Source organism: Acinonyx jubatus, chromosome B1, assembly GCF_027475565.1.
Source record: "Acinonyx jubatus isolate Ajub_Pintada_27869175 chromosome B1, VMU_Ajub_asm_v1.0, whole genome shotgun sequence".
In the NCBI taxonomy this organism is placed as follows: Eukaryota; Metazoa; Chordata; class Mammalia; order Carnivora; family Felidae; genus Acinonyx; species Acinonyx jubatus.
This window is the reverse complement of record NC_069382.1, coordinates 72,819,554-72,845,392: the sequence shown is the minus strand read 5'-3', so window position 1 is coordinate 72,845,392 and position 25,839 is coordinate 72,819,554. Positions and strand designations below refer to the sequence as shown.

At 37.5% G+C, this 25,839-nt stretch overlaps 1 protein-coding gene across 6 annotated transcripts in view; it reads left to right on the top strand.

Annotated features, from left to right (window-relative positions):
- Positions 1-22,484, top strand: part of ARFIP1 (ADP ribosylation factor interacting protein 1) — a 126,597-nt gene extending 104,113 nt beyond the window's left edge. For 5 of the 6 annotated variants that reach the window (XM_027067465.2, XM_053216860.1, XM_053216862.1 and 2 more), the window contains one exon: positions 20,567-22,484. In XM_027067465.2, coding sequence (XP_026923266.1) covers positions 20,567-20,722 — 156 coding nt within the window. In that variant the 3' untranslated portion in view covers positions 20,723-22,484. Of the gene's footprint in view, positions 1-5,986; positions 7,459-20,566 lie in introns of those variants that run through there. The other variant, XM_027067458.2, reaches the window with a different exon arrangement.
- The last annotated feature ends 3,355 nt before the right edge of the window (positions 22,485-25,839 follow it).

Below are 25,839 nucleotides of genomic sequence, written 5' to 3'. Positions count from 1 at the left end.
TATTCTCTTCCTGTTTTACTAAACAACATTGAGTTGCATAGCAGTAACAACAGAGTTAATTAGGCTTTTCTAATGTTTCTGTTTCATCATTATTTCTCTTTTTCCTGTCTTTTCAGTAATGTAACATGAGCTGTTTTGTGACTTAAGGCAGTTTATTTACCTTTCATTGTTCCTTTCATGGTTCAAAACAAAACATAGGCTACTTTAGTAACGAGAAGAGAATAGACATTCCTGGAATTTTGTGGACTTTGTGAGAAAGGTACCATGCCTCCTTTTACAGCCTCATGATGCCTAGCAATGGTGTTTAAATATATAATAGTTATTTTAGCAAACGTGAGTTTGTGTGTCTTCCCAGAATTGAGGTATACTGCAGGGAAGAGAAAGAGATGGAAGAAAATGAGAGTCCGCCATAACAGGACAAAAGGGCAAATCCTGATTACTTCATTCTTTGCTTTAGTGAGGGCAAAGCATACTCTCAAAAATGCCTCTATCGTCTGCAGTGTGTACTGTTGCTTGTGAAGAGAAGGCAAAAAATTTACAGAAAAAATACGCACATCGTAGTGAGCAATCCATGGTTTTTTTAAAAAAAATTTTAATGTTTTTATTTATTTTTGGGAGAGAGCAAGACAAAGTGTGATCAGGGAAGAGGCAGAGAGAGAGGGAGACACAGAATCCAAAGCAGGCTCCAGGCTCTGAGCTGTCAGCACAGAGCCAGACACAGGGCTTGAACCCACAGACTGAGATCATGACCTGAGCCGAAGTCAGGCGCTCAACCGACTGAGCCACCCAGGCACCCCTCATGTTTATTATTTTAAAACACCTTTTTTCATGGCTTGGAATCACATAAAACATGAAAAGTCATTTAGGATTAATATTTCCTTTAACAGAACTATAATTTAATTTGGGAGTGGTAAATCTCTTTTCAGGGCTCCTAATGTATTAGGGGAGGAAAACTTGAATATGTCAAAGGAGTCAACAAAGCAGCTTAGAGTATAAATAAAAAGTAAAGATCTTATTGATTTTATTATGTTATTATTTTAAGAAAGATGAAATATACTCCTACTTTAAGGTAATGTCAATTAATTAGCAATACCCATTAAATGCAGGGTTTTTCCCTCTGTTATATTTCAGTGACTTGAGGATGACAAGGGGGACTAAAAAAGATGAACCAGACTTGGGGATGTATCCTGGACACATATTTGATTAATGCACTTACTTAATTTAAAAACCTTTTTTAAAAAAATCATAGTCATTCTGAATCTTAGATTGATGAAAAAACTGTTGTTTTCGCTTGATGCCATGTTTCATATATAATCATAATACAATAATATTCTTGAATATTAGGATTTCTTTTCTAATATATTATTTAATACACTATTTTTTCTAATATATTACAGATTTATTTCATATGTATCTTATTATGAATTTGGCTTTTCAGAAAATCCATGAACTAAAATGGGACACAGGAGAAAGAGAGAATACACAGAGAATAAAACACCTAGAACAAAGTAAACATATTCATGTAATATCCAGCTATATATATAGTTGTGATGCTTCGGTGACTATGCAAATAAATACGGTAATAGGAGATATTTAAAACCTAGTACATCTTTGTAAAAATAGGCTATACATGTTTGGAAAAGCTTGGAAGGCAAAGGTATTCTTATTTACTAAAACTTGTCTTTGAGAGGAAAAAAAATAAATGTCTAAATTTTAAAACTGTCTATTTCTTGCCAAATATTAAGAAGCATGTTAATCATTACTTAATATGTACAAGTAGATATTCTTGAAATCTTATTCTTCACTGTCAAAAGAAAAGGACCCTAACTTCTTACTCTTGATAATTTTTAAATATTCATGCCAATGACTTACCATCATCTTTATTTCTACAACTGGAGGTATAAATGGGATTACCTCTTGGTATTTGCTCATAGGTCAAATGAAATTAAGTTCCACAGTAAAAGAACCCTACTGGTTCTAAATAAAAAAATAACCATTTATAGATTGAAATATGTAAGTATGTATAATAAGCAACCTCAACACTGTGCCAAATATGATTACCTACATTTGGATTCTGTGGAACATTCCCTTATTCATGCAACTTTACTTCCAGACTTAATTCCTGAGTATATTTCATCATATAATTTGGTATCATAATATCGTGTTGTTAATGTTCTTTTTTCATTCATTTAACAAACAATTATTAGATACATACTGCGTGCCAGGAAGTGTTCTGGATATTGTTGATACCCAGGGAGCAAACAAAAACAAATTCTACCCTCAAAGAGCTTATCGCCTAATAAAAGAAACAACATTGATCAAATCACACCGAAACATGTATATAAAATTTTCGCTGTAGCGGTGGTCTCGAGGAGAGGTACATAGTTCATTAAGTGGTCAGGGCAGGCTTCCATGAGAAAGTGATGTTGAGCATTAACTAGGTAAAATGAGAAGCAAAGAGTATTCCAAGTAGAAAGAACCACATATGTAACAGCCCTGTGGCAGGAGAGGGTGTGGTATGTTCAAAGAGTAAATATGATTGGAGCCAATGTGACTAGAGTGTAGGACTGACCGGGAGGCAAGCAAAGGCCAGACCATCCATGCAGGTCTTATAGACTACATTAAGGAAAAGTTTGTTTTAGTATCTGTGGGGAGCCATTGAAAGAATTCTTGGCCAATGAGAAGTCTAAAATATGGAGCATAGATCTTAGTTAGAACCTGAGAGTGAATATAGTAGTTTAGACAAGAGATGATGAGAACTTGTTTAGGGTGGTGGTAGTGGATATGGAATGAACTGAGGATGTCAAGAGATACTTAAAAGGTAAAACAAAAAAACATATAAAATACTAAGAGCAGATCGATACCTAATTGGCACCTTTAACATTTTATTCTTTTATTCATCAAATATTTATTGGTTGCTTTTTTATGAGCCAGGGATAAATAGTAGAAATATAAATGGGCTTGCCCTTGTAGAGCTTATGGGTCAAATAAGAGAAATCGGCATTAACCAAATAATTATATAAATACAAACTATGATAAGTGTTGTAAAGAGAAAATAGAGGAGTCATTTGAGTATACAAAGGGGACTTGGCTTGGTGTGGGGTATTATGGAAGGCTAGAGGAAGTGACATTGAGGCTGAATTCCAGAGGGCTACAAAGGAGCTGACTTAAGGTGTGTGGAGGAAAGGGATTTTAAATAAAAGGAATAGAATATGCAAAAGCCAATTGAAGGTCAGTGAGGCCAGAGCATAATGAGGATGGGGGAAGAATAGCTCTGGATGAAACCAGACAAGTATATAGGGCCTACATAAGGATGCAGTGACATAGGTACAGGGTTATTCATTATGGCGTCGCTTGTAATATCAAAGGAAGAGAAACAACGCAGCAGTTCACCAGTAGAGGACAAGTTAAATAAACTGTGGTTCATTTGCAGAATGGAATATTTTGTAGCTATTAAAGAAAAAAAGAGTAAGTATGCTATTGATGGAAGGATCCTTAGGACATACTGTTAATTGAAGAGTAAGGTGCAAAGCAGTGTATATGGTAGAATATCTTTTGTGTAAGAAAGGAAGGAAATAAAAATGTATAATTTTACATAAAGATTTGTGCTTGCATAAGAAAACCTGGAAGAATTCACTAAAATCAGTTACCTATAAGGGGACACTGGTCAGAGACAGGAGTGAAAGTGAGACTTCTCATTATATACTTTTTATATTCTTTCAGTTTTGATCCTACTTATTGAAATGATAAGACTAAATTTTTAAAAGAAATGAAAGTAAGTATAGCTAGAAAATATTTGTTTTTTAAGTAGTGTACACCTTATCTTTTTTTCAAAATGAGACCCAACTAGATTTCTATTTTTCAGACATGATCTAATACATGTATTTATATAGCCTATAATTTTTCTTTAGGCTTAAAATCAGATGATCAATTTTGTGTTGGAGAGAATAGAAAAACAGTTAACTTGCCAGGACATGAGTTCCCTGCATTATTCTTAAGTGACAGATTAGAAATGTAGAAATGGTGTGATATAGTACCTTTTATTTATATCAGAAAATATTTCCTAAATACAAATTTGAAAAGAAAAGAAAATGTTTTCATGTATAGTACCATGTTTGCTATTGCTAGTGGTTTGGCTTCCATGCCTGTTTAAACATTTTGCTAGACCCACGTGAAGGAGGAAAAAGTTGTCTGGGGTTTGCACTGCCTCCTCTCTTTCTTTGGAAAAGAGGCAGAAATTAACTATCTTTATATAAACCATGCAGCCAAAAAGAATTGGGAGTTGAGGGTTGCTTTTGAAATTAGTATCATCTAAGGCATACCTGTCTGGAATCAGTATGAAATTTGTAATCATCAACTGGTGAATGAGAGAGAGAGTACAACTAGCTAACCAATTTGTCAGTTGTGCTGAGATTTCCAGATTTTTGTGAAGAAGTGTTTAAAATTTTTTTTTAATGTTCATTTATTTTTGAGACAGAGAGAGACAGAGTATGAATGGGGAAGGGTCAGAGAGAGAGAGGGAGACACAGAATCTGAAGCAGGCTCCAGGCTGTCAGCACAGAGCTGACGCGGGGCTCGAACTCATGGACCTTGAGATCATGACCGGAGCCGAAGTCAGGCGCTCAACTGACTGAGCCACCAGGCGCCCCATGAAGAAGTATTTTATACACAAGACTTAAAAGCCTCCCAGAAGGGATAGCTTTATAGTCATCAGCTGTTGTTTTTATAGATTTGACTTGGTCTTCTCTGACTTTTATAGATTTGATTTAGTCTTCTCTCTCTCTCTCTCTCTCTCTCTCTCTCTGGCAATTATAAGGTACTTATGTTTTCTGACCCTTTTTGGTCAGAAGTGATCAGTTCATTTGGAGGATAGAGTTTGAGTTTCATTTTCCTTTTGTATATGTTAGAGGGGAATGGATTGCTTGCTTTCACTTTGTGTGAATAGGGTGCACTTATAAAAATTTACTTCTTGGGGCACCTGGGTGGCTCAGCTCAGTCAGTTAAGTGTCTGACTTTGGCTCAGGTCATGATCTCAGGTTGAGCCCCGAGTCATGCTCTGTGCAGACAGCTCAGATTCTGTGTCTCCCTCTCTCTGCCCCTCCCCCCCTTGCGCTCTCTCTCTCTCCCTCTCTCTCTCAAAAATAAACATTTTAAAAAATTTACTTCTTAATTATTCCTTCTGTAGTGTTATCTGTTCTATAAAATGGTTGATACCTGTGTACTGCTCAGATCCACATTTCACTTACTTTGCCAACCTTATGTATCACCCAAGTCAGATTGCCAGGTTTTGTGATTAAGGTGAGTTTTCAAGTGATCAATTTAAGATTTGAACAGATCACGAGTAATCTGCGTTAGTTTTGGTGGCAGTGGCAGTACTGTACTTTTCTCCTTAGTTACAGTCTTTTGATTTACTTCAAAATAAAACCTTTAATTGGCATCTCTGAGTAAAATTGCAGAAGACACTAGCAGTGTTTAAGAATTTGAGGAGCACCTGGGTGGCCCAGTTGGTTAAGTGTCCAACTGTTGATTTCAGCTCAGGACATGATCAAGACCTACATGGAGGGCTCTGCACTGACAGCGGGGAGCCTGCTTGGAATATTCTCTCTCTCTCTCTCTCAAAATAAATAAACTTTTAAAAAAATAAATAATTTGATTTAGCATTGTTCTTTTTAACCTTTACTTGAAGTCCTCTCAGTAATGACTCAACACTTTGGTTTTGACCATATGCCTTCCACCTACAATGTTACACCTTACAATATTCTGGTTTTCTATCTGTATTTCTTCCATTAAATTTTCAAAAAATGCACTTTTCACAGACTTTAAGTAAAATTTATAAGGTGCTTGTTTGGGGCTATTATAATAATGCCTTATCCTAAGGAAGTATTGTATAAAGGTATTATGACAGACTTCTTGCTGACAAGCAATATACAGTCTAATGGAGGACATTTAGTAAAACCTACTATATACAAAATGTTGATTTATGCAGGAGAAAGAAGAACTACAGAATTTGATGAAGAATATTAGTGTGGACAGTGTGGGCTCTTAGAAGTACCTGCTAGGCTAGGTGGCATGACTTGAACAGAACCACACAAGAATGAGTAACCTGAACATTAGTGGAAAAGGTTAGAAAAAAAAAATTCTTGAAGAAACTCTGGAGCGTATGTTTTAAGTTATCTGTAAACTTTTGTTAAATTTTCTGTTCTTAAAGTAGAGTGTAGTATAACTGCTTGTGGATTTTTTTTAAAGAAAAATAGTGGTTTTATCATAACAAATTTTGATAAAGCTTTTTTATTAAGCTTATAAACAGTTGTTAGGTACATACGATCAGAATTTTTGTAAGTCGTATAAGAGATTGGGTTCTTAATCTTTAAAAAAAAAAAGTTTTCCAAGATATAATACAGAACCACACTTACAATGGAAAACTATTTTATGAATATAACGATGGGTGTGAATGGGCCATTGGTTTAGCTGGAAGTTCTTGTTGCCCAATGTCCAAAGGCCAGTGAGAACAAGGTCACCTAATTGGTTGAAGGAAATACTCAGCTCCTTAACTACTCTTCTGTACCTGAATTCATATTTATCTAGGAGCTCAGATGCTATCTTGAATGATTTTTGGTACTTAATATTTCCTCTAGCAACTTGAAAGTTTCTTTCTTCCCCTGTGTACTACCCTGCTACCCAGGGCTTTCTCCAATTAAAGCACATACCATACTGTGCTGTGAATGTCTGTTAGTCTGTTTCTTTCCTTAGAGGTAAGCTCCATGGCTGCATCTATAGAGCATTCCCCTTCTCCAGCAAGTGAATTGATGCACACTGATCTTTGAGTAATCTGTATATGGAGGAAATGCTCTATAAGTATTTTGTTTAATATCTATGTGTGTATCTATCTACTGTAATCTAGATGATCATATACCAGCGTACAGATGATGATAATGAGGTTCAGAGGTTAAATAATTTGCCCAAAGTCTCACAACCAGACCAGGATTCAGATCTAGATCTGTTTGACTCCACAACCCTGCTTTTAATTAATGTGCTATAATGCTGCTCCAAGTAGGGTTCTTAACATAGCAGAGGAAGAAGATGGGAGATAACCTTGAAAAACAGAAGCCATGTGGGTCATATCCAAAACTGGAGCTCTTAGAAGGAAGGGAGAAGGGGAGGGAGCTAACACTGTAAACCATAGAACAAAAGGGCGATAGACATTTTTGTTAAAGGGGGAGAAAACCTGTGCATTGACAATTTTAACCTACCATTGGATAAAGAATTATGAGGCCTCAGCACATTCTGTGACCTATCATTACTGGAATCGTGTGTCATCGGTTATCTGCTTTTCGAAATAGGACTGCCCTTTTTTTTCCCTCCTAGGATGCTTTTTTTTTTTTTTGAAACATACTTGTCCAAGATTTGTTGAAACCTATCCCAATGAGTCAAAAAATAAAATCTATTCTTCCACCTCCACTTGTGGTTCATATTTGTCTTTCCTTCTCTTAACTCCCTTCCCAGTGTCCACACCCATATTTTTTATCGTACTTTTTTCTCAGCTGTTGCTTTGACATGACAGGCATTTCCAAAGCTATTACAAAGTAATAAAATTACACTTCACAAACCTAATAAAAGGCCAAGACAGGTATACTTCCCTGTTTAAATAATTAGAGGTAAAGAAAGGAGTTAATTCTTTACATGTTAGTGGTTTAGAGACTTCTTACTAAAGAATAATTTTAGGGGTGCCTGGCTGGCTCAGTTGGTGGAGCATGTGACTTGAACTCGAGGTAGTAAGTTCAGGCCCCCCGTTGTGTAGAGATACTTAAAAATAAAATCTTAAAAAAAAATGATTTTATTTCAACTTTTCCTCACATGTTTAACCTAACCTCGGTATTGTTGTTCACTTCATATAAACCCTTATTTTATAGAGTTATTGGGAGAGTCAATGCTTTGAACAATTATGAATGTATTAAAACAAGTTACTTTTATTTGAATTAGAAGTTGCCTCTTTTTGGGGCGCCTGGGTGGCTCAGTAGGTTAAGCATCTGACTTCAACTCAGGTCATGATCTCACAGTTCATGGGTTTGAGCCCTGCGTTGGGCTCTGTGCTGCCAACTCAGAGCCTGGAGCCTGCTTCGGATTCTGTGTCTCCCTCTCTCTTTGCCCCTTCCCTGCTCATGCTCTGTCTCTCTGTCTCTCAAAAAAATAAACATCTAAAATTTTTTTTTAAAAAGTGCCTCTTTTTTAAAGTATCTCTGATAAGAAAGTAGGTAATTAATCTAAATTTGAGTTGGAAAAAAAGTTCATTTGGTAGAAATAAAGTACCTTTTTATGGTTTTGATGCCTGTGCAGTAATACTTTAAATTTTTCAGTTGGTAAACTTTGTAAATGGTATTTATCTTCTATTGATATATGCTGTGTAAGCAGGAGAAAGTTTTCGGTATAATCCACTTGGCATCAGCTCTCAGACCTGCTCTTAAATTTCTCTTACCCAGTTTCTATTTAAAACCTCAGCTTGTCTCTGCCTTAGTAGTCAGTGTTGAAGTTTGTTTTGCCCTTTAACAATCAAAGTATTGTATGGCATATTTTAGGTCATTCACCAGATGTTGCTATCGTGGTTTTGCTTATGTCTGATCCGGGTTGCTCATTGTTTGGCAGATCTTTATGAAAGTTCTTTGTAATTGAGTTCACAATGATTTAGTGTATTTCTAAATTACTGTAATTGTTTTCTGCTGTTAGGTTTTGAAAATTTGTCAAATTTGTCATCATCCCATTTCTGCCTGGAACTGTTACCTCTATCTTCTTTTGCTCCTTTTTTAAGTCTCTGCTTCTCTCTTGTATTTCACTCGTCCTTATAGCCTCTTTAAATCTTTTCTAAGTTAGGACATACATAAATAAATAGTTCCTGCTGTGTAAGTATGGAAAGAGTGTACAAAAGTTTAATATTGCATTACTCTTCATAATTTAAAAAGAATTAACTTTTATTTCTTTCATCTGCTCCAAACCTTGTGTTAGATCCTGTCTTGAGGATGTTTAAATGCCACATCAGAGCCAGTGACAAAATGAAGAAGGAGGTTAAAACATACCTTCTGTACATTGCTACCTTTCCTTTAAGTGCCCTGCCATACCTTTTGTTTATTTGTTTCAAGCTTTGTTTAAAAGCTTTCCAAAATGTCTGTTGCCTTATGAATAGAGTCAGGTTAGCATAGCTAAAAAAAAAAAAACATGGACCTGTCGTGGGATAAGACCTTCCACTCCCAGCTCATCTGCTAACTATCTAACCTTAAGCAAGTTACTTAACTTTCTGAGTGTTTTTTTAACTGTAACATGGAGAGAAGAGAAGCCTGTACAGAGTAGATGTAAGGGTAACATATTACCTGTCACATAGAAAGTGCTTCACAAAAGTGAGTGTCACCCACCATATCAAATACTTGCAAATACTGACAAAAATACTTGGCGTTTTTTTTATTCTGTGTGCTCATCACTTCTCATGATCCGATCGATAATATAAATATAAACGTAAATTGCAAAAGTGTAATGACCCTAAAATACTTCCTCAAGCATTTTTGGCTTTTTGCACCTTCTCCTAAAAGTACATTCTGACCTTTCCTCCACCTTACTTTCTTCATCTATCTTCCTCCCAGTTCTGTTTGAGAAACTGGTATCTATCCTACACTGACTTTCACAAGGCCAAATAGTCTACTAAAGTAAACCTGATAAACAAGCCAAGTAACCTAGACTAACACTTTTAAGTCTCATTAAAACTACTTATACATAGTGACAACTGCACAGTCATTATAAAGATTGCAAAAATTAGTTCTCTTTAAAATTGTATTTGCAGCTCTTTTTCTGTATTACTTAATTGTTCTTAAACGTCCTGAGGATTCTTTGTGGCATCGGTCAGAGCTGCATTGATATTCTGTAAATAATACAGTCATTATATGAAGACATCATATGAATACATACTATAGTGAAAATTAGTTTATCAAAAATTTAGAGAAAATGAAGCAAAAATAGGCAGAAAAGCCCAAAGCTTTTAATTTGTTTATGTAGAAAGTAAGTATATTCATATTGATAACTGATTTATTAATTTATTTTAGTTCCCATTTATATTTGGGCTAGTAATGGTTTGAGTGGTTAAGAGTCAGTTTACCATTCCTATTTAAATGTCCATCTGATTTTTAAGACATACTACCAAAACTAAATAGTGTACTAGGATAACACATAATCGGTGCTAATGGAAAAATGAGGTAAGTTAACCTGTTTTGGTATAAAAAGGCTTCTGAGATTAAAGTAACAATGAAGTTTTATGCTTTATTTCCATGATTACGATTGAAAAGCTGTGAATCCCTACCGGCTGTCTCTATACCAGGGAACTGTTCTGAAGTGTGGATATACTTTAAGAGGCTTACACATCAACCTTCTCACAATTACTGGGAGAATGTTTTGGTGAAAATGGGTATTGTGTCATTTTGTTGTGAAAACTAGAAGTCAGTCTTAAAAAGCACCCTCTTTCCTTGATTTCCCACGGGTTAAGTTTCAGTGGAGTTGGGGAACATTTTGCATACAGGTAATACACCTGGTTTGAGGCTTTGTTGCTGTGTCTTTGTGTTGGGTTTGTCAGCCACCTCAAGGGGGTACAGAAACTGACTTCTCAGTGGACATCTGTGTTGATTGACACTCGTAGAGTTAGCTACAAAATTGTCTGACGCCCTTCCCACTTTCTGACAGTAACTTTCAGACTGTTGTAACAGCTCTCTCCAGGTACACCACATGAATCAAATCCCGCACTCCATGCTTATTGTCTCCTTTCATTCTAAAACACTGGGAATTAACATTCAAGTCAAAAATTTTCATGACCCAAAAAGCCATAAAGTAATTGTCTAGAATCTATTTCTAAAAGTTAGAATCTCACACTAAAAATACAGAAACCCCTCAGTTGCTCTATAACTCCAGGAGCCAAGGATCATCCAAAGAAAACAAAAAAACAAGAAAGGCCAGATCATACTAGTAAGGCAAGTTGTAAAATTACTTTGTGACCCAGGTAGGTTACTTACTAGAGTGAAAGCTAAAAATACCTTTAAATAGGGAAGAGTGTTTAATTAATGGGCTGGTTCATAAACTTTCAATTGAATTTTTAAAATCTCTGAAAGAAAAGCTAGTTTTTGTCCTTAAAATAATGTTTTTCTGTTGAAAGAGAGAGACTTTCAACTGAAAGGCTTTGGGGGAGCCATTTGAGTTTCCAAATATATATATTTTATTCCAAACACACACACACACACACACACACACACACACACACACACACACATACACACACACCTCTATTTAGAAAGCAGTTTTCTCAAAATTTTAGTAGAAAGGAACCGTAACAATTATCTTAATCTGTTTCTTCACTGTACTGCTATCCTGAACTCTATCCACTCTCAAAAATAGTTACTTAATCAGCATTGCCATGTGTCTGCCTGAAAAACCATCTCTCACTTGTCCCAAACTGAGTTCTTGATAGCCACATTTCCCCCTCCTCCACACTTGCCCTTCTCGTAGCCTTTGCCATATATCAGTGTGCGGTAGCTTTATGCTTTCAGTTGGTTGTTCAGGGCAAAACTCTTGGCACCTTCTTTGTCCTTGATCTCTCCCACCAGCCTCATCTGTTGGCTTTATCTTCACAGTATATTAAGAATCCCACCTCTTCTCACTGCTTCCTCTGTTACCACCTTTGTCCAGGCCACCATTATCTCACCTGGGTTATTGCTGTAGTATTCTAACAGGTCTCTCTACTTCTACCTTTGCATGTTTATTAAAGTAAATCAGATATTGTCATGTCTCTGCTCAGAATCTTGCTCTCATCTCAGAAAAGTAGCCACAGTCTCTATGATGACATCTAAGGTCCCACATTATCTAGCCCCCCCCATTACTTACCTGACCACATCTCCTACCACAGCCTTAATACAATGACCAGCCACACTGGCCTCCTTGCTGTTTCTCAAACATACCAAACACACCATCCACCTTAGGACTAGAGTACTTGTTATTTCCTCTATCCAGAGTATTATTTATTCTTCTAGCCTCATTAGAAAACATAAAGTATTGGAGTGCCTGGGTGGCTCATTCAGTTAAGCATCTGACTTCAGCTCAGGTCATGATGAATTCGAGTCCTGCTTCAAGTGAGCATGAGCCCCACTTTGGGTGAGCCCCGCTTCTCCCTCCTCCCCCCTTCCTCCCCCCTCCCCCACCTTGTGAACTCTCTCTCTCCCTTGCCCCTCACTCGCGCCCTCTCTCAAAAAAAAAAGAAAACAAGAAAACTTAAAGTATCTTAAAGCTCACTCTCTCACTTCCTTTAGGTCTTTATTCAAATGTCACCTCAGACCTTTTCTAACGTTCTGTTTACATTGCTGCACTCTGCCATATATGTATCTCATATTCCCCATTGCTTAATTTTTCTGCGTAACACATGCCATCATCTAACATACTGTATATTTTACTTACCTTGTTTCTCTTTCTTCTCAATAGAATATAAGCTTCTTGAGAGCAGAATTGTCTTTTTGTTGATTGCTTGCATTCCAGACCCTAGACTAGTGCCTGACAACAACAGACCCTTAGTAATATTTATTGAATGAATGAGCATAAGTAACATTTTAGGTGTGGTGTTTTTTCTCTCTGAATATAAAAGGGGGATGACTAGTTCATTAGAGCACTGAATAGTGCAGATGCTCAGCAAAGTTATGATATATAGACAGACTTTATCTTTCATAACCTTTCCCTTTTTTAATAATGTAAAGATGTTAAGTACATTTAAAAGAATGTTTAACATATAGGCAAAATATGAAGAATAGCAGCAACAAAACAGCCATCCACCCACCACCCAGGTTAAGAAATGAAGCCTCCTCCATGCTTTCTCTTACTTCATCCTTCTCCTTCTCCTCCCTCCAGAACCCCTATTCTGAACCCCTATTTTTTTGTTCCTGTTGGTTTTCTTTACAGTTTTGCCACCTGTGAATGTGTCATTCAGTCACATGTGTATTTCTGAACTCTGTATAAATGGAATCCTCCTATGGGTGTTCTGCAGCTCGTTGTTTTGCTCTGTCTGATGTTCCCAAGATTCATCCACATGGATGCACGTGGCTGCAGTGCGTTTATTTTCACTCCTATATGGTATCCCCACTGCGTGAAGAGACTGCAGTTTGTTTATCCATTCTCCTGTAAATACAAGCTTTAGTTTGTTTCCTTGTTCTTTAATGCTAAAAACAGTGCTGCTGTGAATATAATTGTCCCTGTCTCATAAAACACAGGTGCAGATTTCTCTAGGGTGTATTCTTACAAGTTAAAACGCTGTTCGGTGGGGTATATGCATCCTTCATGTTATGGATTAATGCCAAGTCGTTTTCAAATGTAGTTGTACGAATTTATACAACAATCAACAGTGGGCAAGAGTTTTAACTGTTTTAAGTTTTCTTAATGTAGAGGCTATAAAATGGCATCCCAGTGTCGCTGGGCGCAGGGGTGCCAGAGAGCCTGGTTCCGAGGGTCCCAAACAGACCAGGTTTGGCCACTCGCTGCTGACAGAACCCAAAGGCAAGAGAGACCAACGGTGGTGAAACAGAAAAAGAATTTATTTCAGTGAGGCCAGTACTGGGAAGACAGTGTCTCAAAGACCGTCCTCCAAAGTGCTAGAAATACTTCTCCGTTTCTGTAAGGAAAATGTGGGACAAAGGGCGATGGGTTTGTACAGGTAGGCAGTAAAGGTCAAGTCAATCACTGTCTCGGGATGAGGCTCGTGGGGTCTTGTGGGCTCTCGGCAGTCCTTGTTGCTTGAGGCGATAGTTCTTGTTCCTCACTGGATGCCTTGCCCGCGGGGTATTGTGCCTGACTTAAGAGATAAGCTGGAAAGAACTTCGTCAATTAGAGATTTTGAGGTCAAAATGGAGATAGTTGAAGTCCTCTTTCATCAAGTTAGTTTTAATTTGAACTTTCCTGTTTTCTACTGAGGCTGGATATATTTTCAGATTTAATTGGCTGTCGCTGTTTCCTCCTCTGTGAAATACCCATCCACGTTATTTGTTCTTTTGGTTTGGGTTGTTTTTGGTTTGTCGAGTTCTTTACATTTTCTAGATACATAACCTTTGTCAGTACATGTAATGCAGATATATTTTCTCAGTTTGTAACTTGTCTTTTCACTGTCTTTGGATGAATAGAAACTCTAAATTTTAATGAATTTAATTTCTCAATCCTTTCTTTATGAGTTTTTAGTTTTGAAAAGTTCCTTCCAGGGCGCCTGGGTGGCTCAGGTTAAGCATCAGACTCTTGATCTTGGCTCAGGTCATGATCTGATCTCGCAGTTAGTGAGTTCGAGCTCCACATAGGGCTCTGTGCCAAAAGCATGGAGCCTACTTGGGATTCTCTTTCTTCCTCTCTCTCTCTGCCCCTGTCCCACTTGCACTGTAAACGTCTCTCTCTCTCTCTCTCTCTCTCTCTCTCTCTCTCTCTCTCTCTCTGTCTCTGTCTCTCTGTCTCTCTCTCTCTGTATGTGTCTTTCTCAAAATAAATTAAAAAAAAAAAACATTAAAAACAAAAAAGTTCTTCCCTATCTAAGGTCATGTGGGGACTCTTCCACCCTCCGTTAAAACATACTGCTCTTGGAGCCCTCTTTTGACCACTCCTTCATAACCTGTTCTCCAGAAGAACAGGTGACTGAGAAGAGCTCAGTTTTTAAAAACATTTTTATGTAAATAGGAATCAAATGAGAGCTAAGCTACAGTGTCTTATTTTGCTTATTTTTTGCTAGTTATAATTTTAATTGACCAATGTCTTACAAGAAAGAGATTTGGGGGGCGCCTGGCTAGCTTAGTCAGAAGACCATGTGAGTCTTGATCTCGGGGTTGTAAGTTCAAGCTTCATGTTGAGTGTAGAGATTACTTAAATAAATAAAACTTAAAAAAAAAAAAAAGAAAGAAAGAGATTTAGTCCTGAAATTAAACTCTACCCATGTAAGGTGAACCCTGGTTATAACTTTAATTAGAATAATCTGACTTTTTCTTAGTACTTATGCAAATCAGTGTATCATTTTAAAGCTTGTTTTAAAAGTGATTGCAATGTAAAACTTTTCTGTCTAGACATGGAGAAAGGTCAATATGAATTTAGTAGAAGTCTGTATTAAGAATGTTTTAAACAAATTTTGTATGTAATACTATTAACTCGAATGGTGTTTACTGATGAATAATTTGGAAGAAGTGCCTCTGTGGTGCTTGAAAAATATGTTCATGTTAGAAGCACAGAATTGTGGGGTTGTAAATTGACCCTTTAAACTTCTGAGTTGTGGTGCCTTGCTCACTCAGTCAGTAGAGCATGCAGCTCTTGATCTTGGGGTTGTAAGTTGGAGCCCCATGTTTGTAGAGATTACTTAAAAATAAAATCTTTAAAAAAAAAAAAGTTCTTGGGCACCTGGGTGGCTCAGTCGGTTAAATATCCGACTTTGGCTCAGGTCATGGTCTCATACTTTGTGAGCTAAAGCCCCGCATCAGGCTCTGCGCCGACAACTCAGAGTCTGGAGCCCATTTCAGATTCTGTGTCTCCCTCTCTCTCTGTCCCTCTCCTGCTTGTTCTCTCGCTCAGAAATGAATAAATAAACATATAAAAAAAAAATAGTTCTTCTGAGTGATCTGTCAAGCAGAGGAATTCCTTCTGCAGCATCCCTGGCTGTTTTCTGCCCTTGGATGGAAGGCCATGTCAAGGCAATCAGCGTTGATAAGCCAGCTGTGCCCCTGCACCTTTTTAACAAAATTTATTTGCTTAGCACACACCTTTTTTTTTTTTTTCCATCATGCTAGGGTAAACTTCACATCCGTTTCTTCCTTTGGAAAGGAGAAAACTCTGTCTTCTTTTACACTCATAGCACTTTTCAAACACTCCTGACACCAGATGTGTGGGGTTTCTCCTATACCAACTGATGCTCGATCCTGGACACCAGCTGGGTATCCTCCAGTTTGGTTCGGTTCTGACACTGCCCCCATCCCCTCCACCCTCAGACACCGGTTGCAAGTCAGGTTGCCACCTGTGCTTCTGACCGTACGTTGAAGGTTTCCACAACCTCTCAATTTGGGTCATGTGCTAGAGTATCTCACAGAACTCAGGAAAACAGTTTACTTACTAGATTACCAGTTTATTACAAGGAAATATTGAAGGATACATATGAAGAGCCAGATAAAGAAGTACATAGGGGTCAAGGTCTGTAAAGTTCCTGAGCACAAGAGCCTATGTGCCCATAGAGTTGGGGGTGCCCCACTTTCTTAACATGTGGCTATATTCACCAACCCAGAACCTCTCCAAACCTCATACTTCAGAGATTTTTAAGGACTCTTCATTACATAGGAATCATTGATGAAATCATTGGCCATTGGTGAATTATTCAACCTGTAACCTCTATCTCCTCCCCAGAGGTTAGGGAGTGGAGCTGAAATTCCCACCCTGTAATCACAATTTAGTTCCCCTGACAACCAGCTCTTACCTCTGGTTTTCTAGGGGCTTTCCAGAAATCTCATTAACACAAAGTCAGGTATGATTAGAAAGTGATTGTTCCAAACAAAAGTCATTCCTCCCACCTGTATAGCTCTGGGGCTATTTCAGGAGCAGGACACACACTAAATATTAGAACAAAAGTTGCTCCCTTCACTCTTATCACTTTGGAATTACAAGGGTTTTAGGAGCTTTGTGCCAGAAATGAGGACTAAGACCAAGTATGTGTTTCTTAATGTTAAATCACAATATTACAGTCTTACTTCTTGCAAGTTCCAAATCAGTGGGTTCTAAATAAGTGAAATTTTACCAGGAAAAGTCCATGTCGTTTGAGGATTTGACTGTCTACTAGGTAAACTTAGATTCCACTGAAATTGAATGAGTACTTACTCTGTGTCAGACACTGTGCTAGGTAGTATCTCATTTCACTTAACCCTTTACAATAGCCCTGCAAATTCAGTTTGGTAATGGCATCCCTGATAAACGGATAAAGACCTTGGGCAGTGAAATTGGAAGTGACCTGTACCTGGTATCACAAAGAAAACTGCAAAGTAGTACAACTAAGATCGCCATATATGCTTTCTGATTCCAAAGCTCTTTAGGGTAATTCCTGTAAAGGAACAATACCAATAATGGGGAAGTTGTACTTAATAATCTAAATGAGTAACAAGAGCACCGGGGTGGTTCAGTTGGTTGAGTGTCCGACTCCTGATTTTGGCTCAGGTCATGATCCCAGGGTCATTGGATGGAGCCCCAAATCAGGCTTCTCACTGAGCATGGAGCCTGCTTAAGATATTCTCTCTCTCTCTCTCTCTCTCTCTCTCTCTCTCTCTCTCTCTCTCTCTCCATCCCTCTGCCCCTCTCCCCCACTCGCTCACTTGCTCTCTCTCAAATAAAGAATAAATAGGGGCGCCTGGGTGGCTCAGTCAGTTAAGCATCCAGCTTCAGCTCAGGTCATGATCTCACATTCCATGAGTTTGAGCCCCGCGACAGGCTCTGTGCTGACAGCTCAGAGCCTGGAGCCTGTTTCAGATTCTGTGTCTCCCCCTCTCTCTGCCCCTCCCTGCTCTGTCTCTCTCTGTCTCAAAAATAAATAAATAAACATTTAAAAAAATTTATGAATAACAAATACAAATTTGGGGAAGCTGTGACCAGTATCAAACTATGCCTAATGCAATTGTTAGGTCTTCCTAGAAAATTGGAAGTAAAAGTTTTCAAAGATACCTATATTACATTTACTCCAAAAGTGCAATTAGATCTTGGGACTGGTTAGTAGCAGTATGCCTCTCTTGTTTGAATCTGTTTCCTAGCTGCTTTGTCTCCATTTCTCTCGTCTCCCAACCCCTAACCTCCCCAAGTACAGGCCTTTCTTCAGTTCCTTTATTTATCACCCAGCTTAGCCTTCCCTCTTTCTAAGCCTGTTCTCCCCCTTATTCATTGTGAGGAAGCTCCATTCTTAACCTTTTTCATAGATGTACCACTTATCTCTTATTGCATAACAAAATACCCAAAACTTAGTAGACTAGAACGGCGATGATTTATTATTTACCACAAGTATGTGGGCTGGGTAGATGTGTTCGTCTGGCTTCACTTTCAGCTGGTATGCCTGCTGGGGCGCTGGGCATAGCAGAAATGACAGGTCCTCCTTGTGAGCTTCACGGAGAAGGCTAGACTGTGCTTCCTCTCAAGGTGGAGGCAGTCCAGGAGGGCAAGCACTTGCTTATCAGGCCTCATTTTCTAGTATTACACGGCCAGGCTCATTTTCACTGCAGAAGGCTCCCCAAGGGTGTGGATGCGGAGAGGAGTAATTCTTTGGGGCCATCATGGTAACAATCCAATATAATCAAATACTTTGCTTGCTTACTAAATTGCCTTTTAGAAACCTGCTTTCCGTATGATTATCCTGTTTCCTTAGTAATTGCTCTTAGGTTGAGGCTCATCATCTTTTGAAATAGCCCTCGTATCTCAAAAGCAGAGGGCAGAGGAATTAGTGTTCTGTCCCAGGCTTCTCCTCCAGCCTTTCTGGAAAAAACCCTATTCTCCCAGGAGTGCCCTTTAAAAAAAAAAAAAAAAAAAAGTTAACCCAGGGTACTTGTACTGCCCATTTATCATATTGGCATTTTCTACTACCCGTGTCTTACTATTCTTGTATTCTTGTATCCCTAGTACAGTGCCTGACACACGGTGTTAAATGTTTCATTGTTGTACTTGTTGTACCCGGTACCAAAGGTTTTTATTTACAAAGGTTGCAGGCCTTAAAGGTCTGACCAGGTAAATGCAAGATGTACCTCTTTTAGTTTGTACAGACATTTTTTAGTTTTCATTGGTTCATGCTATCTGGTTTTCTTAAACTATATCCTTGCTAGAAATTTTTCTAATCTTTATCAGACGGAAAGAAGAAATTTCTTTGGTTTTAAATAACTTTTAGATAAATCAGCAATGCCAGATGCCCTCCGGGTCTGAGAGTTAGCCCAACGTCTTCTCAAGGCTTGAGATACTAATTTCCTGGGATGTCAATCCTTATTTTTGTTTCTTACTTCCCTCCTCTCTTTCCCCACCCCCTAAGGTTATAAGCTCATAAGGGAGGGGATTTTTTCCTATTTCCCTAACACCTAAAACAGTGTGTGGTACATAGAAGGTAGTTAATTAATAATAGTTGAGACGCACCTGGGTGGCTTAGTCCATTAAGCATCAGACTTCGGCTCGGGTCATGATCCCACGGCTCGTGAGTTCAAGCCCTGCCTCAGGCTCTGTGCTGACAGCTTGGAACCTACAGCCTGCCTTGGATTCTGTGTCTCCCTCTCTCTCTGCCCCTCCCCCACTTGGGCTCTGTCTCTCCTTTTCTCTGAAAAATAAATAAACATTAAAAAATTTTTTTTAATATTAGGTGAATAAATATATGACTAGAATAAAAAAACTAAGATATTTTGAGTAAACAGCAGTACTGAAAGTGTGCATAGTGCAGTCTCTTTGTGTTTTTAATATTATGTATATGCCTAGAAAAATTCTCAAAGGAAACACAATAAAATGTTAATAGTGATTTTTGGGTGGCAGGGGAGGGGATAAGTGCCAAAAGTATGGATCAGAAGGTTTTACTTTATAATCTTGAGTGTGTTGTTTTTATAATATTTTAATTTTTAAATCAAGGCTTTACAAATCAAAAATATCCAATGTAAATGTTTGCATTGTGTCCTTTATTAGAGGTAAATGGATGAAGAAATAGCTAGAGACCATGCGTGTGTGTATAATAAAGTGAATGTAAATGTCATACCACATATAAAATGCCATATCCTATTTCTTCTTAGCATTTATATCAGATGTTTTTACATCATTAAAACTATTAAAGTTCAATCTTAATAAATATTGCATTAGCTGGGTAAGTCAGAGTGTATTTTATACTTTATTGTCGAGCACTTACAGTTATAAATGAGAGCTAAAGAAACACCTTTATTCATAAATCTTTGCAATCCTTTACTGATTTCTTTAATAAAGATTTACACAAGTAGCATTACTTGGTTAAAACATACTCTTGTTATCATTAGAAACGCTAAGTATTTGAAAACATTGGAGAGTCATATGAACTTCAAGTAAATTGGCTTTTGGGCAACACTTGCTGCCACTTGGCTTGATTCTTTGCAGGGAACTGCGGTATTTCAAAGTATCTGACCTACTCAGTTTTATAGAAGATTGAGCCTTAATGATGTCCGTACTTGGTATATAACATATACTGTAGAGTAACTGTGTAATTTTCCCTCTTCAGTAGTTAATTTTGAATACACTTATTTTGAGGGGGGATTTAATAATGTTTTTAATTAATGCCCTCAATAATGTCTGAGTATGGTTCAGCTTCTTAAAATGACCTATTCCCTTTAGAGAAATTAAAAAGTCATCAAAGCCTCAGTGACCCTGCAAAGCAGCATACAGTTGGTGTGTGTGTGAAATACTTTGTCGTTATTAAAGCAGCTTTTCCTGATGAGAGATACACTATTTAGTTAGGACATGTAATAAGTCACCTTAAATTTCATTGCCATTGGTGTTAATGCTTGGTCTTGTAACTCTGCCCTGTTCACAGGTTAAGGTATTGCACAATCAGCTGGTCCTTTTCCACAATGCCATTGCCGCTTACTTTGCTGGGAATCAGAAGCAGCTTGAACAGACGCTTAAACAGTTCCATATCAAATTGAAAACCCCTGGAGTGGATGCCCCATCTTGGCTTGAAGAACAGTAAAAGCATACCTGGAAAAAAAAAAAAAAGTCATGTTGTTATATTTCTAAACAAACCTAATAAGAATTAAGCAGAGTTAGGTTAAGATTAGGGAAGGGGTGACCACAACCATTGTAGTGATTCTTGCACAAACAGCTTTAATTTTTCCCTTTTTCATACTTTAACAATTGAACTGTTAAATTTGATGGGAAGGTGGGTGATTTTAATGTAAACATAATTTCTATAATCTGAACACAATAATTTTCCTTTTTGAGAAATCCTTTTGTATTGTGAGGGTTGATGGCTATTTCTATAGTTTGAAAACATCTAATATAGATTTGCACTGACAAGATAAAAATTCAAGGTTTTTGGTCCTGGCAATGCGGGCCAGTTGTAACTTTTCCAAAGGGAGGTTTACATGATTTGTATCAACATCAGATATTTTATATATGAATATATTCAACATCTTTGAGAGATTCATTTTCATGTATTGTCTTAAAGAAAAAGGAAACTATTTTGCAGAGTAAAATTATATGGTGTTCCTGCAGCATCCACACAGAGGCAGCAGCTCTGATGAATGACTGATTGGCTTGTGGAGTTGTGGCAAATACCTTTTTAAAAATGAATCTGTACTATTGTATTTTTGTTTAGAGGTTTGTTTTTTTTTTTTGTTTGTTTTTGTTTTTTTTTGGGGGGGGGGTTTAAGACGCAGGAATCACACTGTCATTTCTGTGAGGCTTTAGAGCTTAAGAGTTTGCATCACCCAAAGTCATTGGGCAGTTATGTTAGCAATTTCTTTTGATTCACAATGAAACCTGCTTAAGAGAATTTTTTTTTTTTTTTTTTTTTTGGCAGGTGGACTTGGAATAGAAACTCTTGATGGTTTCTAGAGTAGAAATCTGTGCTTAGAATGCTAGCTTTGGGGTAAATTCCATTTTGACAGAAGTGAATTCCTAGACAGCTTTCATGGACTTCCATATGTAACAATACCGGTTAAGCCTTAAATCACAGATAATGTGCCTTCTCAGATACAGTAATTCTCATTCAACCAATGTACATAATCCATAAAGAAACCCCTTTCAGATAATGTTTGACGTGTCTATTCCTTCCTTGGAAAGGAACACCGTGTATCAGTGTTGGGTTTCTTTGTATTCGTTAAACCGTGTTTAAGGTTTATGGTAAAATCAACTTTTGAATTTGCTGTTGGGTGTTTCTTCATTCCTTTCGTGGAATGAGAAGATGGAGAAATATTTTTCATTTGAGCAATGAAAAGGTAATACGGGACAGTGCGGTGGTAACAAGAAAGGGGATTGGAAAGGCCAGTACTGTTTTAGTTGCTCAGCACTGTTGGTTGGTTTCATGTCATGTGGTTGACCTGTCTGCCGTGTGGTTCTATCAGTAATGTAAGCCTTTTAAATATAAGTTCCCTTGATTTTTGTCATAAACATAAATTAATATATCTTCATTTCTTTTGTGTTGAAATGAAGTACTTAAGATTACTGTTATACATGAACTTTGTGGACTGTAAGATTTGTTATATATGTTCAAATGCCTTTTAGCTGGCTTTTTAATTAATATGCCTGTTTTCAGTGCTTAATATGTACAATGTAATGTGATTGTAAATCATAAGCCTATTTTAAATCATTCCTTCCTGTATATTTGTACTCTGAGAGAGCCTTATTTTATTCTTCCAGCAGAATTAATACTTGTGATAGTTCCTTTACATTCCCCAGAATGTGCCTCTGGTGTGAATTTTGTATTCTTATTAAAAGTGTTTGCTGCAGTACCTTGTTTCTCTGGCTCTTCATGATTTAAGAAGCAACTCTTTGGAAATTCTGAGGACATATGTTTTGTGTTTTCCTAGCTTTAAGAAAAAACAACAAATAATTGGTTGATCTGTCACTTATAATTGCTTTTTTCTCAGTAAGTTATTCTTTTTCCTCAGTTGGAGCCCCTCTGGGGGGCAGAACATGTCCAGTCTTAACACATTTTGGAAACAATTTTAGTAGCTCCGGAATTAAGCAGTTTCAGGGACTGATTTTTTAGACTAAACTAAAAATGTCAGTGATTCTGAGCAGTGAGTAAATGTGCAAAAGAAAAAGTTAACATATTAGCCAGTGGTATATTAACTTGGTCAGGAAAGTAATTTATATTCATTGTAGAAAAAATTAGAAGATAACTTCAAAAAATTGAAGATAAAATAACTTCCCAAGTCCGTAAGTACTGCATGGGACCACCTAACTCCCCTGAAGTTAGAGATTCTTTAGTTCCCAGTTATTTATATTATAAGGTCTAGTTTGAATATTCTTTAACCTGCATGCATCCATCTTTGTCCTCTTACGTAGTTATTTCCTTGAGTTCAATTCTTAGAAGTGAAGATGAGCCCTCAAAGTATAAATTCACTTTTAAGACTTTTAAGTAGTGCTGGTGGCTTTCAAGGAAGATTTTACCAGGAGCGCCTGGCTGGCTCAGTCAGTAAGGCATGAGACTCTTGATCTCAGGGTATGAGTTCAAGCTCCACATTGGGCGTGGAGTGTACTAAAAAGAAAAAATTAAGAGTTTACTTGAATAAAAATGTACTCAAATCAGGCAAGATCAAATTAGAAATGGTTAGGATCCCTCCACCAACAGGAACTAGGGAAAAGACATTTTAGAAGAGTGGAAGCAAAGCAAGGAAATGATTTGATTGGCTATAGCTGAAGCGTTGCCTGATTTAGGAAGGACTTGTTGACTATTTGTCATTATCCTTAGATTTTGATTTAACCTTGAGGTGTTTCAGGCTTAGGTTTTGGGTTGCTTATGTAGGCTACTAAGTCTTTAAAGCCACCTCAATCTAATGGCCTCCTTGTTTAATTAAATAGCCCCAAAGCTTCCAAATCGTAGGGCCCAGGAAGGACCAGGGCTTGTAGAAGCAATTTATCTGAAATCTGCTAGACTTTAAGAACCATCTTTTCCATATTCAAAGTGTACTGCACTAATAGTGTTAGCCAAGCTTGTCCCATCAGAGTGTGAAACTGGATGCTTCCTTAGAGATGATCTGTTTAAGGTCTTTATTTTTACAGGTGAAGATATGAAGGCCCAAAGATACATTAAACTGGCTTAGACAACCCCCATTTCCAAGTGTAAGGCCAGGTAAGTTATTTGCAACTAAATATATGAATTTCCCTTTAAATCCTGCCATTTCAACTACATAATGAAATCAATGTGTCAAAAATGGCATTTCTTCTCAAGTACTATGTGTATTAAAGGTCTTTTTGGTTCAAAAAATAATCCATTCACCCTAAAATAGATTCATATTAGGTGTATTTCATATATCTACAATATATTCCAATCTACTGATCTTAAAACTTCTGAAAAAGAAATCATGTGAACCTGATAAGTGCTATATAAAGTAAAATTAGCATATTGGAAAGGCTACATGTAAGTGTCTTTCAATCATGGAATTGTTAATTTGAAGAATAATGTATCTACCTCAAAATGTGCCCAGCCTCCTTATTCCTTCACTGGAGATGACTGTAGATGTGAAAAATAAAAGCAAATGATCTAATAGTTCAGTGTAACATTTGTATATAATTTGTACAAATTTTTGTGAAGTATTAAGAATGCCTGTATTTTGTAATAATATACCTAAATATCTTTTGCCAGGTAGCTCTTTCCTTGAAACTTCCAGTTGCCTAGGAGACTTGAGACCATGTAAGATCCTTCACCACTCAATTCTAACCATATTTAGCCATTTAAAACATCTTCCACCTGTAAGACTGCAAATTTTTATATTGGCTCAGACTACCCAGTTGTGAATAAACTACTTTCTAATCAAAAGGCCAGTTATATTTTGCATTGGCTCAAAGCTTTTCCAAGGGCCACAGGTTCTTTACTATTGTTACAATATAGCAAGACATGAAAGTAGACAACACAAACAACTTCCTTCTTTTTGAAGACTTTTATTAAATTCTATTCCAAAGGGGCGCCTGGGTGGCTCAATTATGCAGCCAACTCTTGGTTTTGGCTCAGGTCATGATCTCACAGTTCATGGGATAGAGCCCCACAATGGGCTCTGCACTGACACCACAGAACCTGCTTGGGATTCTCTCCCTCTCTCTCTGCTCCTCCCCCACTTCTGTGCACGTGTGTTCTTCCCCCCCCCCCCAAATAAATAAACAAACTTAGGAATAAAGATGAATTCATACTCCATGTTCCCATTGAAGGCTTCCTGCTCAACAGGTTTCTGGCAGAAATGGGCCTTTATAATAAATTGCCAAGTGGTTTTCCTAAATGTACAGAAAACTGTGCAGTTCAGCTTTGTTTTGCAAAATGAAAGTTAATTCTTAGTAGTTTATATAAATGAAGTGAGAACTATTTGGTATTCTGGTGGTAACTCTGATATGGGAAGAGAAGACTATGGATACAAGGAAGGGAAATTAGACCCAGTCCAAGAACTGGGACTCTATTTCTGTGCAGTTAATTGGATTAATATCAGAGCTAGGAATTTCAGTGACATTTTTACAAATGAAACTTCCATAAAAAAACAAAACCACTGGGGCCCCTGGGCAGCTAGTCAGTTAAGCATCTGACTCTAGGTTTCATGTGTTCAGGCCCACTTCGGGCTCTGTGCTGACAGTGAGGAGGCTGCTTGGGATTCTGTCTTGTCCAATCTCTCTGCACCTCCCTTGGTCATGCAGTCTCTGTCTCTGTCAAAATAAATAAACTTTAAAAAAAACTTAAACATAAAAAAAGCCAAACACTTTTTTGTTTGTTTGTTTGTTTGGACCAAATCTAGGGTTTGTCATGAATATCCTCTGTAAAGGAATGTGAGCTTTCTGCAGCCATGGTTGATCATTAATTGTTGAGTTATAAGGACGATGAGAGGGACAAGATGTCATTTTGTTGATCTCAGACAAAAGTAACTTTCCATGACTTAGACTTCCATATCGCTTTGCTTTTGTAAAGCAAAGATGTATGTGTTTATATAAATACTTTAGGGATGAGGGGCACCTGGGTGACTCAGTTGGTTAAGCGTCCAACTCTTGGTTTCAGCTCAGGTCATAATCTCATAGTTGATGAGATCGAGTCCCCCCACCCCCTCCAAGCTAACAGCGTGGAGCCTGCTTGGGATTCTGTCTCTCCCTCTGCTTCTCCCCTGG